The 16,320-nt window shown below is 40.3% G+C and overlaps 1 protein-coding gene across 1 annotated transcript in view; it reads right to left on the reverse strand.

Moving 5' to 3' along the window:
• LOC144531400 (leucine-rich repeat transmembrane neuronal protein 4) overlaps positions 1-16,320 on the reverse strand; it is a 109,857-nt gene that overhangs the window by 86,638 nt on the left and 6,899 nt on the right. Inside the window, exon 2 of the mRNA XM_078271504.1 lies at positions 11,349-12,910. Within this exon, the coding sequence (XP_078127630.1) occupies positions 11,349-12,910 (1,562 nt within the window). The remainder of the gene's footprint in view (positions 1-11,348; positions 12,911-16,320) is intronic.

Below are 16,320 nucleotides of genomic sequence, written 5' to 3' on the forward strand. Positions count from 1 at the left end.
CAATAAACTAGCGCTGCAACTAGTTATTTTTTTCATTATAAAGTAATCAGTCAATTATTTATTGGATTTATTGGCAAATGATTTTAATAACAATAGTCTATCTTAACCCCAATTACATTAATAATAATTGTTGTTGATTCATTTTCTGTCTATCAAATCCATTAACCAACTAATTGTTTCAGCACTACAATGAACTTAAATGGAAAAATAATAACTAATAACAACTAATAATAACTTTTATGTGGCCAGTACTGAGAGGGAACCATGTGTTATGTACAGTTATTAATCTGGGCCTGTACTGTAGAGTATGTTCTTTAATGTTATTGACAGTAAATATAATTGTATGTTTGGGTTCTCATCTCAGCTATAATTTTTCAACCCTAATCGCATAATGACCAAACAAGTTTGACACAATTTTGATCAAAAGTGCCCTTTAAGTCTATGAAAACCCACACCATTGTCGATGCATAGCCATTTTTTATGATTGAGAAAAACATACCAATCTGCTGGGCCTTGCTTCGGACTTATTATCTACTGCAAAAAAAGCTTTGAGCCCTCACCGATTAGAGGATGGACAGCTGTCCGTGAACAAAGGCCTGTGTCTTTGTGGACCGACGCCTGCCAATCTAGCTGTCAAGTCTGGATGACTGCCTGATTTCTCTGGTTTTCTAAACGCTCCTCCTGTCCGCCTGTCGACTGCTCCATCCTGTTGAACGTACTTCTCTGCCAGGTTCACTTGCCTACCTGTCTTACTCTTCTTCAACCCCGAGCCAGTCTATCTTTTCCGCCTGTTGAATCTGCTAAACAGGGTGACTTAAATGCTGTCAGTACCAATAAAGACACCTACATCTCCTAAGCTCGGGGAAAGAAGGGGGGGGCATTTTCTTAAGACAGTTACATAATGTCTTAAGAATTAATGCGTTTTAATACAATGCATTATTAAAAGATTGGCAAAGAAGTTGACATTTTCATCTTTTAGAACACGCTGAATTTGAAAAATGTACAGTTAAGGCAAGGGGTTCATGCTCACTCATCATAGAAACAGAATCAGCTTTAAAGAGCCCCTATTATGTTTTTTGGGGGATTTTCCCCATCTTTTTGTGTGTTTAGTAGTTTTTTGTGTATGTTATAGATGTATAAAAGTACAAAAAAAACACATTTCACTCCAATTGGAGCTTTCTCTCCCACAGACAGCACTTTTTTCAACTGCCTGAAATGCCTTGCCCACATTCCTGTTTGAAATTCCTCAATTAGTGATGTCACTGATTGAGAATGCCAGCCAGAATTTTAATATGTGCTGCCCATTGGTGCTGCCTGAGCAAGGACTGCCCGCCCAATGGCTTGTTTGAATTTGGTTGATCAATCAAAACAGTGGGCCAGCTGACCAATCAGATGCTTTTTGAACATCAAAGTATATAAACCTATTCTAGTAGACCCAATAATAGACAAATAAGATGCTGAAAAGGCGTACCATAGGGGCTCTTTAATGGCCAAGTAAGTGTGAACACATACAAGGAATATGATTCTGGCTTTTTGTTGCTCTCAATGTACATACACAGAAAAATACTTAGGGCTAAAAGCATGACAACAAAGCTGAACAAAGAAACACTGATGCACTGTGTTTTCAAGTCATTATTCTAATGTTTTTTTTTTTTGGTATATTGTATACATATCATGAATACTCATCTGACCAGTAACATCACATCCCTTTTTCAGGGCAGTTTCATTGTATATAAGGCTGGGGACCTTATGTATATAGGTACAGTTGCATTAAAGTCCATTAATAGAACTGATAAAGACGGACATTTTCACATCATAACAGGTGCAAGAAATCCGACAGAAAATCCAGGGAGACATCAATCATGCAGTGTGTACATGCCCACACAGTGCTGTGAAGAGGTGTAATCAGTTAAGTGGAAACAGCTGAGGGGGTGTACCAAGGACACACTGCAGTGGTGACCCCTACAAGGGTTCCCAAGATGATTTTGGGTTAGGGAGTAAAGAAATTCTGCCATTTTTCTATATTCTATATGTGACTACTTTCATAGATAGATATGAAAGTGCTATTGCAAGAGACATGCATGTCAGTGAAAGGACAATGTACTTTGTTCTTTAGTTAGGAACAGATTAAAAAAAGCAGACCAGATAACGGACACCCTACTCAGACAAAGATCCACCCACAGAGAACTGCAAAGACGAGGACTCTACCCTCTCTTTTTAGAGAGCGTTTCTCTTAATTACACTAGTTGGTTAATTAGGACGAGCTATAGAATCGGATAACAACTCTTCCTAGAAGTAATGAATTGAGAGTTTAGTTCCTTGAAAGATGCAGTCTTTAATTATAAGTAAGTGTCTTGACAGAAGGTCCCAAGAAACCTATTAAACAGAAACATAAAATTGACTTTGGAAAGCTGAAATATTTTCATTTGACAGCCAGAGTTATGCAAGGATGACAGGCTAATTAATTATACTTGACTCATACTTGACTCATTGTTAATTCATTGAATGGCACATCATTTTATGGTAAGTGAACAAGTCTGCACAACTTCAGCAGAAGTGCCTCATTCAAAAGTGTTAAGATATAAAAAAAACGTGACTGAAAAAGAGCCTATCATAGGGATGTCTTAGTCACCTTTTACTTCTTCATGTTATATCACTTTAGGCCTTAAGAGATGTGTTGCTGCAGGTAATTAGCTGTCTACTTAGATGCAGGTCCATGACTGACCCAACTACCCTCATACTTACTGGTTTACAATTTTAATTTTGTGACTAATGTGCAAGGTGATAGTAAGGCTGAAAATGGTCATATACTTTAGTTAAGAAAAGTAAGTGCCTCATTGGGCTGGATCCACACTAATCTCCAACCTTCATTTCCTTCCTTCCACACAACTTCCATGCATTTAATATTACAAACAAGACACCTACAACCAACTGTAAAATAAATAAATAAAAACAAGTATTGATTAGTACACTAAAATCAAAAGAGATGTAGTTATAGTTACACACTTTACACAATCTCCTTATCAAGTGATTTTTGTTTATTGTAGTTTTATTTTCTTAAAAATAACACTTTATCACTCATATATTTCTTAAGAAATTACTTTCTTAAATAATATGTGTTGATTTTAAATCAACAACCTGCCTTGTTCCTTCTTGTTTTAAGATACAGATGACACAAATATGGAAAGGGAAGTTTACTATTACTGTAGGATAGATGCTAGTTTAGGGACATTTTTGAATGTTGTCTCCAATTAAATAATATGTAAAAAATTTGAAGAATGCTGAACACCTTTCAGTCTGGGGCAAGCAACCCTGGGCTCTAATTTGATATTAGCCTTTCAGCATTTGTTCTGAGTCAGTAATATGGACTTATTTTATTATAACCAATTTATAAAATAGGACATTTGTTTTTGTCATTCACAATATGTCATTGTCATCAATATGGGGGGCTGAATAGAACAAGCTGTGTAGAGCAGCAGTACTTGTATCAGTAGGTAGTGAAGCATGTAAGAGGCAGAAAGAACAGTGTGAAACAAATCATGCCCAGCTTTCAAAAATGGCTTTGAATGTGAACAGGCCACTAGGGAAAAAAATAATAATACAAAAAAGGTACAAAGCGAGTAGATGTAAATTGTCGAATGTTTATGATAAGTACAGTATCAACAACGAGTATCAAGAATAACAGAGGCAGTGCATCAGGAAGCTTAGCATTAATGATGCACTTGGATTGCACTGTGGAAACTGGGAGGACAAGAAAAGAGTCTTGCTGCTTTTCCAGGTAATGTAATTGCTATATTGGTGATCTAGCACCCTCATTAAGCATGGATCAAACAGCGGTGCAGAAAGCAGCGGCATGGAACCGGAGTGTGAAACAGACAGGATTAGCGGATGAGAGAGATGTTCTCTCACGCACAGTGCATGTTTGAAGTCTCCTACATGGCTAATTGTCGACTGAAGACAGTAGCATCTAGAAGTTCAGCCTCCCCACTGAATTACAGATAGCTCACTTGCCCTTGGCTAACCTCCCAGTGTTTGTGTTGATTTTTTCTGAGCAATTAACAATCTGACACCATAACCTTGGACTGTAGAAAGAGGGTGAGAGAAACAGGGAGAGAGGGGAACAGCTTCACTTCATAACACATAGTCATGTGAAAAAATTAGTACACCCATGCTAAAGTTGACTAAAAAGAGGAATAAAAAAATCATCTTTTGGAAATTGATCTTAATGCCTTAATTAAAAAAAATGAGGAAAAATCCAATCTTTAAGGACACCAATTTTGTTTGTGAATGAATAATGTATCGTAAATAAATAAATGTTCTTCCTTAAAATACAGGGGGCATAAGTAAGTACACCCCTATGTTAAATTCCCATAGAGGCAGGCAGATTTTTATTTTTAAAGGCCAGTTATTTCATGGATCCAGGATACTATGCATCCTGATAAAGTTCCCTTGGCCTTTGGAATTAAAATAGCCCCACATCATCACATCCCCTTCACCATACCTAGAGATTGGCATGGTTTTATTTCAGTTAGCCTAATAGCTGGTTTGATTTGCATTGAGAGATGATTTTATGGAAAGTACCCCATGCCAATCTGTAGGTATGGTGAAGGGTATGTGATGATGTGGGGCTATTTTAATTCCAAAGGCCAAGGGAACTTTATCAGGATGCATAGTATCCTGGATCCATGAAATAACTGGCCTTTAAAAATAGAAATCTGCCTGCCTCTATGGGAATTTAACATAGGGGTGTGTATACTTATGCCCCCTGTATTTTAAGGATGAACATTTATTTATTTACGATACATTATTCATTCACAAACAAAATTGGTGTCCTTAAAGAATGGATTTTTCCTCATTTTTATAATTAAGGCATTAAGATCAATTTCCTAAAGATGATTTTTTTATTCCTCTTTTCAGTCAACTTTAGCATGGGTGTCCTAATTTTTTCACATGACTGTAGCTACTACTTTGCAGTGACACAGGAGAAATTAGCAACAACATATTTTTATAGTTTTACTTTAAAACTTTGAACAAAAATGTGTGTCCTTTTTCCATTTCAGAGTCACAGAAGTATCAAATTTCGATTGCAAAGCCTACAATAAAGGCATCCAACAAAAGCCACAAAATTCTTTCTTATATTATAAAAAATTGAAGAATCTGCTAAAATAGACAAAAGCTAGAGTTCAAACTGTGGATATAAATCGAGCAAGCAGATACAGTGTGTAAGCAGATGTGCATGCTTCAATTTTAAACAGCCTTACTGGAAAAACTAAATTGATGGTACTGTGTTCAACTTCTTAAATTTACCCGTTTGTGTTTCCTGACAAGCAACCTAATGTGCTCGTGAAGAATTACTGTGCTCTCGACATACGAGAGATGAAAGTAGCATGACTTTATACTGCGACCAAAGGTCACAGGAAAGAATTTGGGGTGGTCGGTTTGGCCTTAAAAGCGTGTCCCTGTCACTTACCCTGATCATTAACATGGATGTTAAGCAACATATCTACTAGAGGGAGCTTGAACAAATCTGTCTTGCGCAAACCAACTCACATGTAATTGCCATCCAATCTCCTCTCAGCTGCTCTGTAGTAAGCGTTTGTCCCTGTCCCCGGGCAAGTGAGTACAGAGGTTTTAAAATTTTAATCTTGTGTAGCTCTGCCTTTTTTTCAAAGTTCTTAGTCGTGTCTCGCTTGAACTACTGGCTACACTGACCCCACGATTTCTGGTGGTACTGCTCCATTTTCGAACGCAGAGTACGGACAGAAGGCCCCGTCCGTATCCATATCTAACATTGAGAATAAATAAGCCTTAAGAGGGAAATCGAGCAAATGCAAGGCCACAGGTCAGCAAGTGTTAAATGATGACCGTATTAAAGTTAGCAGACAGGTGTGAAGAATTTCCCTAGAGTAATTTCCCTCTATGCTGTAGCGACTTACTATTGGGACTGCAATGAGAACAACCTCAGCATGATGTCTATAAGACCTATTCAGAAACATGGTTAAAAGGGCAAGGGCGGTATATTCAGGAGAAGCAGATGCCATATAATTTGTCTTGGTTTTAGTATCAGATGCCAGGTTCCTTAAATATAGGAACAATATTAATCAATTCAAAGACAACTATATGCAGTGTGCCATTATAGTGGATGAGATTGTAGTTTAGAAAAGGTCAGCAGCAGTATCAGAGTAAGGGACAAGAAGGTAGTCAAAATGGCACAAAGCTGTCCTGCTGGTGGAAATGAGTTTCGGGACAAGTTGGGTAACAAGTAGTTTATATCAACGACGTTTCATATACGGGATACTACGGGAAGTTCCGTCAGATGTTCCTCACCTTCCACTTTCTTTGTGTTGGCATTCTCAACTCGGTCGATTTATGAGGACTATGGCATGCTCCTCCAATCTCTGCAGGGTAAATCCAGACAGCTAGCTAGACCATCTGCCCAATCTGAGATTTCTTTTGCACGAATACATCAACTTTTAAACGTACACACGTTCCACCAAAACAATTTAGTTCCTTACTTAGGCTATTTTGCAGAGGCACTATTGCTGTGTCTGGCGCTTAGCAGCACCCAAGGCAATTGTGATTGGTTTAAAGAAATGGCAATAAACCAGAGCATGTTTTTTTCCCTATCCAGCAATGTTGCGTGAAAGGGTCAGACCTTCCTCCGGTCAGGGGTGGCAAAGCAAGACTAGGTAACATGAGATGGTAGTGAGTTTATTAGGGGTAGCACCACTGGGCAGTTGTGACCGCAGGTTAGGCATATCAAAATCCTTATCAAAGTTGATGATTCAAGCCACTTTGTGTTGCTTAGTTCACTCGGGTTCAGTCCACCAAGGATACAAAAATTTAGTTGATTTGCATGGACGGTTGTAGAGGCCCAAGGATCATGATAGGATTGCTAGACACATAGACGTACAAAGTAAAGGAGATGAGAGTAGAGAAGAAAGGAATTGTGGGAAAACAAGGTTAACATGTGGTCTGGCCAGGTTACAAAATGTGGTTACAGAAAAAGAAATGGCTGAAAAGGGATGTTCTAATACATGAAAAGGTGACATGAAATCATGTCAAATCCTCTGCCCATATCAAGCACAGCTAGAAAGGAAAAGATCAAAAGAAGATAGAAATGAAATGATACAAATAATCCTCTCTGTGGGAAATTTGAAGTGATGTAGGAAAATGAGGATTGCCCCATCTTCAGACAATTCATTAAAAAGGCTGCCAAATTCACATCCATGTCAAAGGATCAGGTGGACCTGGGGGCCAATAAAGGACAATCATGTGAAGAGGTCCAGGGTAAGTTATAGTGATGGCACAGAATCCAAATGAAAGAAATGGTATGAGTGACACAGGAGGAATAAGCAATTCCCAATGAGAGGAGATGAACAGACCTGAGCGGCTATGGCCTGGAGCCTGAGGAGAGGCAGCGAGACTGTAAGGGGGAGAGAGTGCAGCAGGTGCTGCTGCTGCTTTCTGCCGGGTGATTTATGTCCATGCGATTGCAACAAAATGTAGAAACAAGATCGGAGCACATTCTGAGATGAACTCAGGACTTTGTGAACTGCTGACTGATAGTTCCTGTATCCCCTCTGCAACAGTTTAAGATGAGACAAAGGGACAGATAAAGCTGGCTGGAGAGGACGCATTTTCAAGGATATAGGAAGAAACAAAATGGAGGAGAGTGCAGGGATGGAAAGGAAGCCTGGCCTTCACTCCCTTTCCCTCCATATGTTCACACAAATAGTTTACATGATTGTCATGCAATATGGCTTAATGCTATGGCTATGGCTATAGCTACGCAGGTTGTGCTGAAAGAGACAGGACGCCAAATCGACATGCTTTTGACAATACCAATCCCCTAAAGGTGTATTGAGTTAATTGCAGAAAGCAGGAGAGAGGGACAAAGTAGGCGTTGAATAAAACAGCCTATGAAAGCTAACCACAAGCTGCACAACTACAAGCCTGTACTGCTACTGTACGTCTCATGTATGCCCTCGCTAACATTGCATAGATATTTCAACTGGATGGCATGTTTGGCCCCTTTCACACATGCACTGCAACCCTGAAATTATCTAGACATTACCCGGAGGAGCTGTATGTGATAATGCAAATGTCTGAATCAGTTGGACCGGACATTAAACGGAATTTACCCTACTTGCTTGACCAAATTGACCAAATTACAAATCGGCTATGTGACCGTGATGTAATCTGTGCAATGTCCTGGCTCCTGCACACTCTACCCAGGCGCCACCCCTCTCCTAAACCCAACAGAGTATTTCCAGTAAGTGAGAATGTGTTTGACACAGACAATCTCTGGTTGTGTGCTAAAGCAACTTCGGACAATGTCTGGACCTGATTCGTCAAACAGTATCCAAAGTTCAAGGGAAAAAACTTTCAACTTTAAACACATCATACATCTTTACTGAAAAAAAGGTTATAATGTGGAAATCCACACTACTTCAAGAGAACATTTGGCACCACTGTTGTGCTCCCTAGCCTATTGCCAATTGTTTTTTAACTAAAATTAATGATGTTTCATTAGCTTTGTATAAAAATATTGTATTGATATTGAGGGTAGGCTATGTTATGAACACATCTCACCTTAAAGAATAAAAATATCAGCTAATAGCCTAATTTTCATCAACTGTATGTGCCAACTTTCCTCCCTTAGGTATAGCTTATATAAGAAGAAGGTGGAGAATCAGAATTAGTGAACCTGCTGATGACCATATGATAAAATTTTTGTCCATGAGAACAAGGACTGTACAATTGTAAAAAAAAAAAAAAAAAAATGTAAAAAACAAGACAATTTGGGAGCCCTTCACAGTTGGCAATATATTCTACTTCTTTTTTTACCGTGTACCGTGAAAGAATGACTCTCTCCATCACCTTCCTTTTAATTACTAGATCTATTCCTAGCTCTTATTTCTTTTTTGGCAATTCCTTCATATGCTTGTCTATGAACCACAAATATTTCCAGTACCTTTTTTTTCCTCTGAGTTGTTGTCTCGGCCGGCTCTGTAATGTCAATTCGGCCCTTTCCCTTCTTAGAATGGGTTAATCCCTGCTTTATTTGGTTCACCGATAAAAGAGTCAGCTAAATTGCCAAGTTCAATTTCAGGCAGCACGGTGTCTCATTGGTTAGCACCTCTGCCTCACAGCAAGAAGGTTCTGTGTTTGAATCCAGGTCGTTCCGGGCCTTTCTGTGTGGAGTTTGCATGTTCTCCCTGTGTTTGCGTGGGTTCCCTCCGGGTGCTCCGGTTTCTTCCCACCATAAAGACATGTATGCTGGGTAACTAGGACTACAGTTGAAAATTAGCCGACTGGCTCACACTGGCGCATTTACAGAAATGTTGATTAATGTGCATTGTCCTAATCAAATAAACTTACAATCAAGTCGAGGTTAAAGGCTAATGATAGATGCAGTGATTTCAATGGTAAACAGCAGGCTCGCTTTTAGCTTACACTGATGGAGAGGCTGCAAGGTATTTTGTGTGGGGTCCCTTAGAGTGAAAGATTGTGAGTGTGGGGGGGGGGTAATGTCTACTACAGGGCCTCCCTTGAAATCAGACTGTGCTCCATGTTTCGACCTGTTATCAAGATGACATTGCACACATTTTGTTGGCTTGATGAAAACATGGCGTGTTGAGGTAAAGCCACAAAAGATCTGTCAAAATGAGGTCATGTGAAATGCACATAATTCAAAAGGAAGGTTGCTTGGCATTGTAAAGAATGAAGTGCAGCCGCAGAAAATTAACTGCAGCATCCTCCACATTCTTTCACTTCCATCCTTCCAACATTAAAATGGAGTTTTACTTTGAAAATCTAAACATAAATCAGCACTGTAGGCTGAAAGAAGGCAGTCAAACCCTACATGGGGGAGGGCAAGGCAAACAACAACAAAATGGCAGATGTGATTTGTGGTCCCTCTTTACAGTCAAACCAGTGTGAGAAACCTGCAAGTATTATATATTACCGGATGACCTGCCTCCAGACAGTCAGTAACAGAAATGGAAAAGAAAGTGTAGGATCAAGCCTTCATCCTCCTCCTCGCTGTTTAAACCTCTGCATTTATAGTCATTCCTCCAGAGAACCTGCCAGAAATTCATGCCATGGAAATGCAGAAAAAATCTAGAAACTAGACTGAGTATGAGTGGGATTGTAATTTGAAAACACAGAGCTGAACCAAAATATGTCTTACACCGCTTGGGTTACAGCATCAGAGGGTCGGCTAAATGATCATCCAGCTGGGCTTAGCCCTTCCTTAGCCCCCTGTTATAACTGGGCCGGTTAATCAGTGATAAGAAATACATTTCTACAGCTTTGCTTAGCTATAGCTTGGAAAACTCAGCAGTAGAATAAAAAGCTGTAACCAAGAATGGTACAGTTTGTCAGGTACACAAGAGTGTAGCAGCTGAAAGCAAAAGGAGAAAGGTAGTATTCCCACATTGCTGTAGTCTGAAAATACTGTTTTGAAGAAATTCACATGCCAGTGTATGAAACATTTCAAAGGATTCCCACTCCTTTCGGGACTATCAAACACTACTTTGTTTCTGTGTGTGCATGTCACCAAATGTGCATTTCTTTCTATCCCTGTGTGAGTTAAAGTGTGAATAGACAGTGTAAGTATGCATTTCGGTTTATGTGTGACTAATCAATTAAGCCGGTGAATAAACAAGTGAGTAACTTCAGCAAGTCAGTGTGAAAAGGAGGGAAAACATTCAGAAAGGCTGTGCTGTTAACATTAAGTATTTTCCAACTATCTTGAGTCATAGCTATTTCAAGAAAAGTGTGAATTCATCAGCTCAGGGGAAGCTCTATTCAGTGACAAGATTTTTTAGCATTCCCATCCAGTGTTCAGAAGTGAATCTGCCCACCATTCAGCTATTGTCCCTACACAATACTGCTCATCAAAGTATGAATAGTAGTAGAGCAAACACACAAATCAAAAAGCCTGTTGTAACCAAGAGCAAAGAACTACCTTAACAAGCCCACATGACTCATCACAAAAAGCATAGCTTAGGCTCAAGAATAGCAAATGTAATCAATCTCATTCATCTGTAGGTCTTCACAATTTGTGGCAAACAAAGATTTGCATCTCAGCAGAGATTAAGGTTTAAGCGAATATACAAATACCCATATGAAAACAAGAGATATCTTGTTATACTCAAGTGGTGCTAAAACCACTTCTGTGATAATCCATGTGTACACAGTGTTTACCTAAACTGCTGTGTAAGGCTAAGTAATCAAGTAGCAGATTTATCATCTCTCAGAGCAGAGTAAATAATTACCTCTGGTCGCCTCACTGTGGACAGAGTTTTGTTTAGGAGGAGTGGCGGTGGTGTGGGTCATACCTCGCATTCTCGGGAGCCTGAGATGGTATAGGTGCAGGGTCCGGTCCCATTCACAAGCACGTCCATGGCCTCAGAATTGGTGGGCTTGTAGTCCACATAGTACTCCTGCAGTGGAGAACTCAGGGTGCGCTCCGTCTCTCTAGCTTTCTTGCGGCGTTTGCGGGCTGCTGCCGAATGCTCCTGCAGCTGCTTGACACTGCTAGGATAGCGCTTCCAGGACACGTAGATTACCAACAGGATCATCGCGACAGATAGAAAAAGGGCCACGCTTCCAGCCACAATCTTATGGAAGGACACAGGCTCCAAGTCTTGCTCTGGGGGAAGTGCCACAGGTGGGGTAACAACTGACAATGTGGGGCCTCTGATAGACCCCTCTCCTCTCTTTCCAGAACCGGTGGGTAAAGCCAGAATGGCTGGTTGGCGTTCAGTCTGCACAGGGACGCTGGATGGGCTTGGAGGAATACTCACAGTGAGCGTTGTCGCTGGGTTTGATTGACAAACACCAAAAGCTTCGACAGCATCCATCACTTTCTCACCCTGGGCTTTCTTGGGGGAGGCGCAGATCATGGTGGTCTCCTTTGCCCCTCTGAATTTTCTTAGCCAGGCCACCAGAGGACAGATGGCAGGGCCACAGTCCCATACATTACCGGCTAAGCTAATCATAGTCAAAGATATCCAGGCATCAACCACCTCCTGGGAGACATTGTTCAGCTTGTTGGAGTCCAGATTGAGGGTCTGCAGGTTGGGTAGGCATTGGTAAACTGCAGCATCCACTTCCATCAGATCATTTCCAGACAGATCCAGTTTCTGGATGGAGGCCCAGGTCCAGGTCAGGCCCTGGTTCATTGAGCGAATGCGATTCCACTGCAGGTAAAGTGCCCGCAGATTGTAGAGGCGTGGGAAGTGAGAGAAATTGATTTTTGAGAACTGGTTATGCTCCAGATGCAGTTCAGTGAGCTTTACTAGGCCCGAAAATGCATTCCGAGTGATACTGCGCAGGCGGTTGTAACCCAGATCCAGGAACTCAAGATTTCTGCAATCTTGGAACAGACGCATTGGGACAGTTTTTAGAGAGTTTGACCGTATGTGTAGGCTGAGAAGCTTCCTTAGGCCCTGGAACTGCCCTGGCTGCAAGGCCTGCAGTTTGTTGTACGACAGGTCCAGATTACGCAAATTAGGGACAGGGTGGAATGTGGTATTGTGGAGCGACGTGATCTTGTTGGAACTTAGGATCAGCTCTTTGAGTCTGCGGACCCCCTGAAAGGCCATTCCATCCACAGAGGCAATGTAATTGTGGTCCAGGTAAAGCCAGATGAGGTGGTTGAGTCCTACAAACTGGCCTGCGCGAAGACTGGCGAGGCTGTTGTACCGTAAAGACAGGCCTTCACAGCCTCCTGAGAGGTTTTTGGGGACATCGCGAAAGGCGCTTGACTCACAGTAGACAATTTTTCCATCACAGCGACAGCTCTTGGGGCATGGGCGCTCACTCAAAGATGGATTTGCCGCCAGCCAAACCTGCATCAGGAGTTGGACCACTAGCCAGCGACGCCGCAGAGCAGAGCCTATAGGGAGGAGATGGGGAAGAGGAAAATGAGAAAGAATTAAAAAGTTAAGCTGATGAGCTTAATACAAACTCCAAAATCCCTGATTAATAGTATCTAATTTTCCTTCCTTCTTTCTTGGTGTTCAGTATTGAAAATGATGGTGACTATGAATCAACAGGCCCTATTTTTCTTTTTTTTCCTTTGTTTGTTTCTAAAGAATTTATTTATACACACACAGACCTGACTTATTGACCACGAAAAAGATGAGGCCCAGCAACTTATGAAGAGGTATCCTGAGCCAGGCATCAATTATATGTGCTTCTACAATTGGATGGGTTTTCTTCTTATTGTCAGGTATCAATACTGTTCAAAAAAGTAAACTATTTTGTGTGTTTAGCTCATATTCCGTGTACGGATTAAAATGTGTGCATCTGAATGTGAAGGAAACTAGCACCTTTACCAAAAGCATAAAAAGCTTAAAAACAAAGTCGCCAAACAACACATTAAGCTGTGAAAGTCCAGAAAATTAAAATGATCTGCTGTTTTATGCTAAATGTGATTGCTACACTAAATAGTTCATTTTTCTCCTTATTGAGTCCTCTTTTGACCGTATGCAGATTGCACATACATCAGCAAACAGATAAATGATGACACATACGTATGATTCATACATCATAAACACACACACATTCACTCATAGTTTATTTTGCATTGTTGGCAGTACATTGGTTTATATGTGTAGAGCTCACTTTCAGTTAACTTATGTACAGTCACACTTTAGTTTGTTTTTAAATAAGTTTGGCTCAAATTATTGTAATACAAGTTTATTTGGCATACCAGTGCTGAAATTACCGCTGCTGGTTGCTGCTGCTGCTGCTGCTGGACAGACATCTTGTCAGGCCTGAGCAAACGATGCATCTCCTCCAGCAGAGCTCTTAAATACAGGAAATGGCCAATCAGAATGTACCAAGTACCAGCCACATCATGGGGGAGATAGGGATTTTGAGTTTAGGGATTGCAAGATTAGAGAAGTTTGTTTTGTTTGTTTTGGTGAATTGCTAAAATATTCATACTGACTATACTTGTGATGATTAATTGTCCTGTTTTGTTGTATTTGAAGTTTAGTTGGTAGTGTTGTGTTTTTGTTACCCCTGTGATCCAATCAGCCATGTTATGCCTTCAGTTTGTTTGGTGACTTTTTGTCATTGTTAGGTCAGTTTATTCTGTTCAGTGCTATTCCATTCATGTTGAGTTATCATAGCCTGAGTTTAGTTAGCTCATGGGCCCAGAACCTTGATACATATTGTATAAATGGTTTACTGCATTTTTGGGTAAATGAAACCCTCTTTCTAAGAAATCAACCGGAATCACAGGGCCATCTCATGTTCCCCAGCTTGGGCCAGGATTGATGTGAAAATGCCATAACTTAAAAATTAGTGCCACTCTCTAGGGCATTCCTTCTTTTTTTTTTACTTCAACAACTGTTGTACTTTTAGAAATATCTGCTACCACTACAGTAGTTCCGCTACTGCTCCTCCTGTTGCCATTCAGATTCAGACTCATTTTACATGACATTCCTCTACCTTCCTCCATCTTACATACCAGGTCCCTTCCCTTTGCCTGCATTATATACAAAGCTGTTAGATTCATCCATCAAGTCTCCAGAAATATTATGCCCTTCTAGTTCCATATTTCCATGTTCCATTTTTTTTTTCTCCATATCTTTGAAACCCCCTACCTCCATTCGTCACAACGTTTATCATCCTGTAAAATATTCAGTCACCATGGTTGTCGTATACATTGTAAACATTTCCCCCCACACTGACCCCGTGTTCACCATCCCTACAACACAACTATTGGCATATATGTCCAGTCATATCACATCCTACAACTGAGGATGTGCTGTACAGTGAGTCATCAAACCTCCATTGCAACTCCTATATACAGTAGGTTGAAGCAGATACAAGTTGGCTAATAAAGAGGCTTGCTTTCTTAGCTTCCTTCATCATCTTTATTAACCAAAGCACATCTTATGATCTTAGTTTGTGCTATTGGATTCAAGTCTGAAAAACTTCTAGGAAACACTTTGGAGGTCGGTAAGTAAAATAAAGCAAGAATCTGAAAATGTATTCCTTTCTTTCACATGTATTTTAATATTTTCAGAACAAATTCTATGTATTATACTCATAATCATATAAGTATTTAATCTCTTATATAGCCTGCTTTTGTGATGAATCTTGGCTTGCGGGTAGTCCTAAGGGACAGCGGCTTGTCTGACACCAATTTCTTTCACATGACAGTGACAGTAATATTATCAAGAGAAGAACATGACTTGTTTTGACCCCAAGGTTTCATGGCTTGTGGCGTAACGTGACCTGATCACTGTGATTTTGGAAATGACTTAAAACTCTTGAGACTCAGGCGCCAGGATAGCACAGTTGGTAGAGCGGTCGCCCATATATAGAGGTTTACTCCTCTATATCAGCAGCCCGGGTTCGACTCCGACCTGCGGCCCTTTGCAGCATGTCATTCCCCCCCTCTCTCTCCCCTTTCATGTCTTCAGCTGTCCTATAAAAATAAAGGCCAAAAATGCCCAAAAAATAAAAACTCTTGAGACTCACTTGTAATTGACTGTGTTTATTGATTACTTTTAAAGTAGTAGGATCTGTTATATGCTAATTATATCCCTGATGTTGGTTAATTGACAATTTCATGTAGTCAGTAAGTGGTATAAAAGTTTGTTTTTAATCACACTGTATATTCAGATGAAAGCAAAGTCCACATTGCGTGTACTTATTACCCCAAATAACATGGTCTTAGCTGTTTCAATTGATGTCATTTGCACTGCGTGTTTACAATGCATACACACTGACAACCAATGTTGAAGCAAAGCAACTTGCAATTTACTCAAACATATCCGTATCTGTATGCGTATTCAGTCATCCCATAAGCCATCTTTGCACCAATGGCAGAAGCAGATAAGTCATGAAAGGCATCCTCTACAGAGCAAATTAGCATTCAAGAGCTGGTGGTTGTGTATACAATCCCGGAGGCGTTTCAATTCAGACTCCAGCCATTTCATGTTTAACCAAACCAAAACAGTACAGGTTCAGAATGAATCATCGATTCTATTTTCGACAGGTGCACATAAAAAAAAATCCCTGTCCTCCTTATGGAATTCAGCTCTTCCACAGAAAAAAATTACCAGAATGCCCAGATGTGTCTGGGGAGAATGACTACATGTCTATGAAGTAAATGTCTTAATTGTGGGGGGTGGATGCTCTGCTTTCAATGCCATTTGAAAAGTGCAGAAGAGTGGTCGGTAGCTTCCTGTGTTATCACTCCTTGTTCTGAGGTGAGACAGAGCTGTTTCCATTAAAAGTGCTCCCCTTTACAGAGCCACTAATGATGTCTCATTAAGATACATT

This window comes from Sander vitreus, chromosome 16, assembly GCF_031162955.1.
Source record: "Sander vitreus isolate 19-12246 chromosome 16, sanVit1, whole genome shotgun sequence".
Lineage (NCBI taxonomy): Eukaryota > Metazoa > Chordata > Actinopteri > Perciformes > Percidae > Sander > Sander vitreus.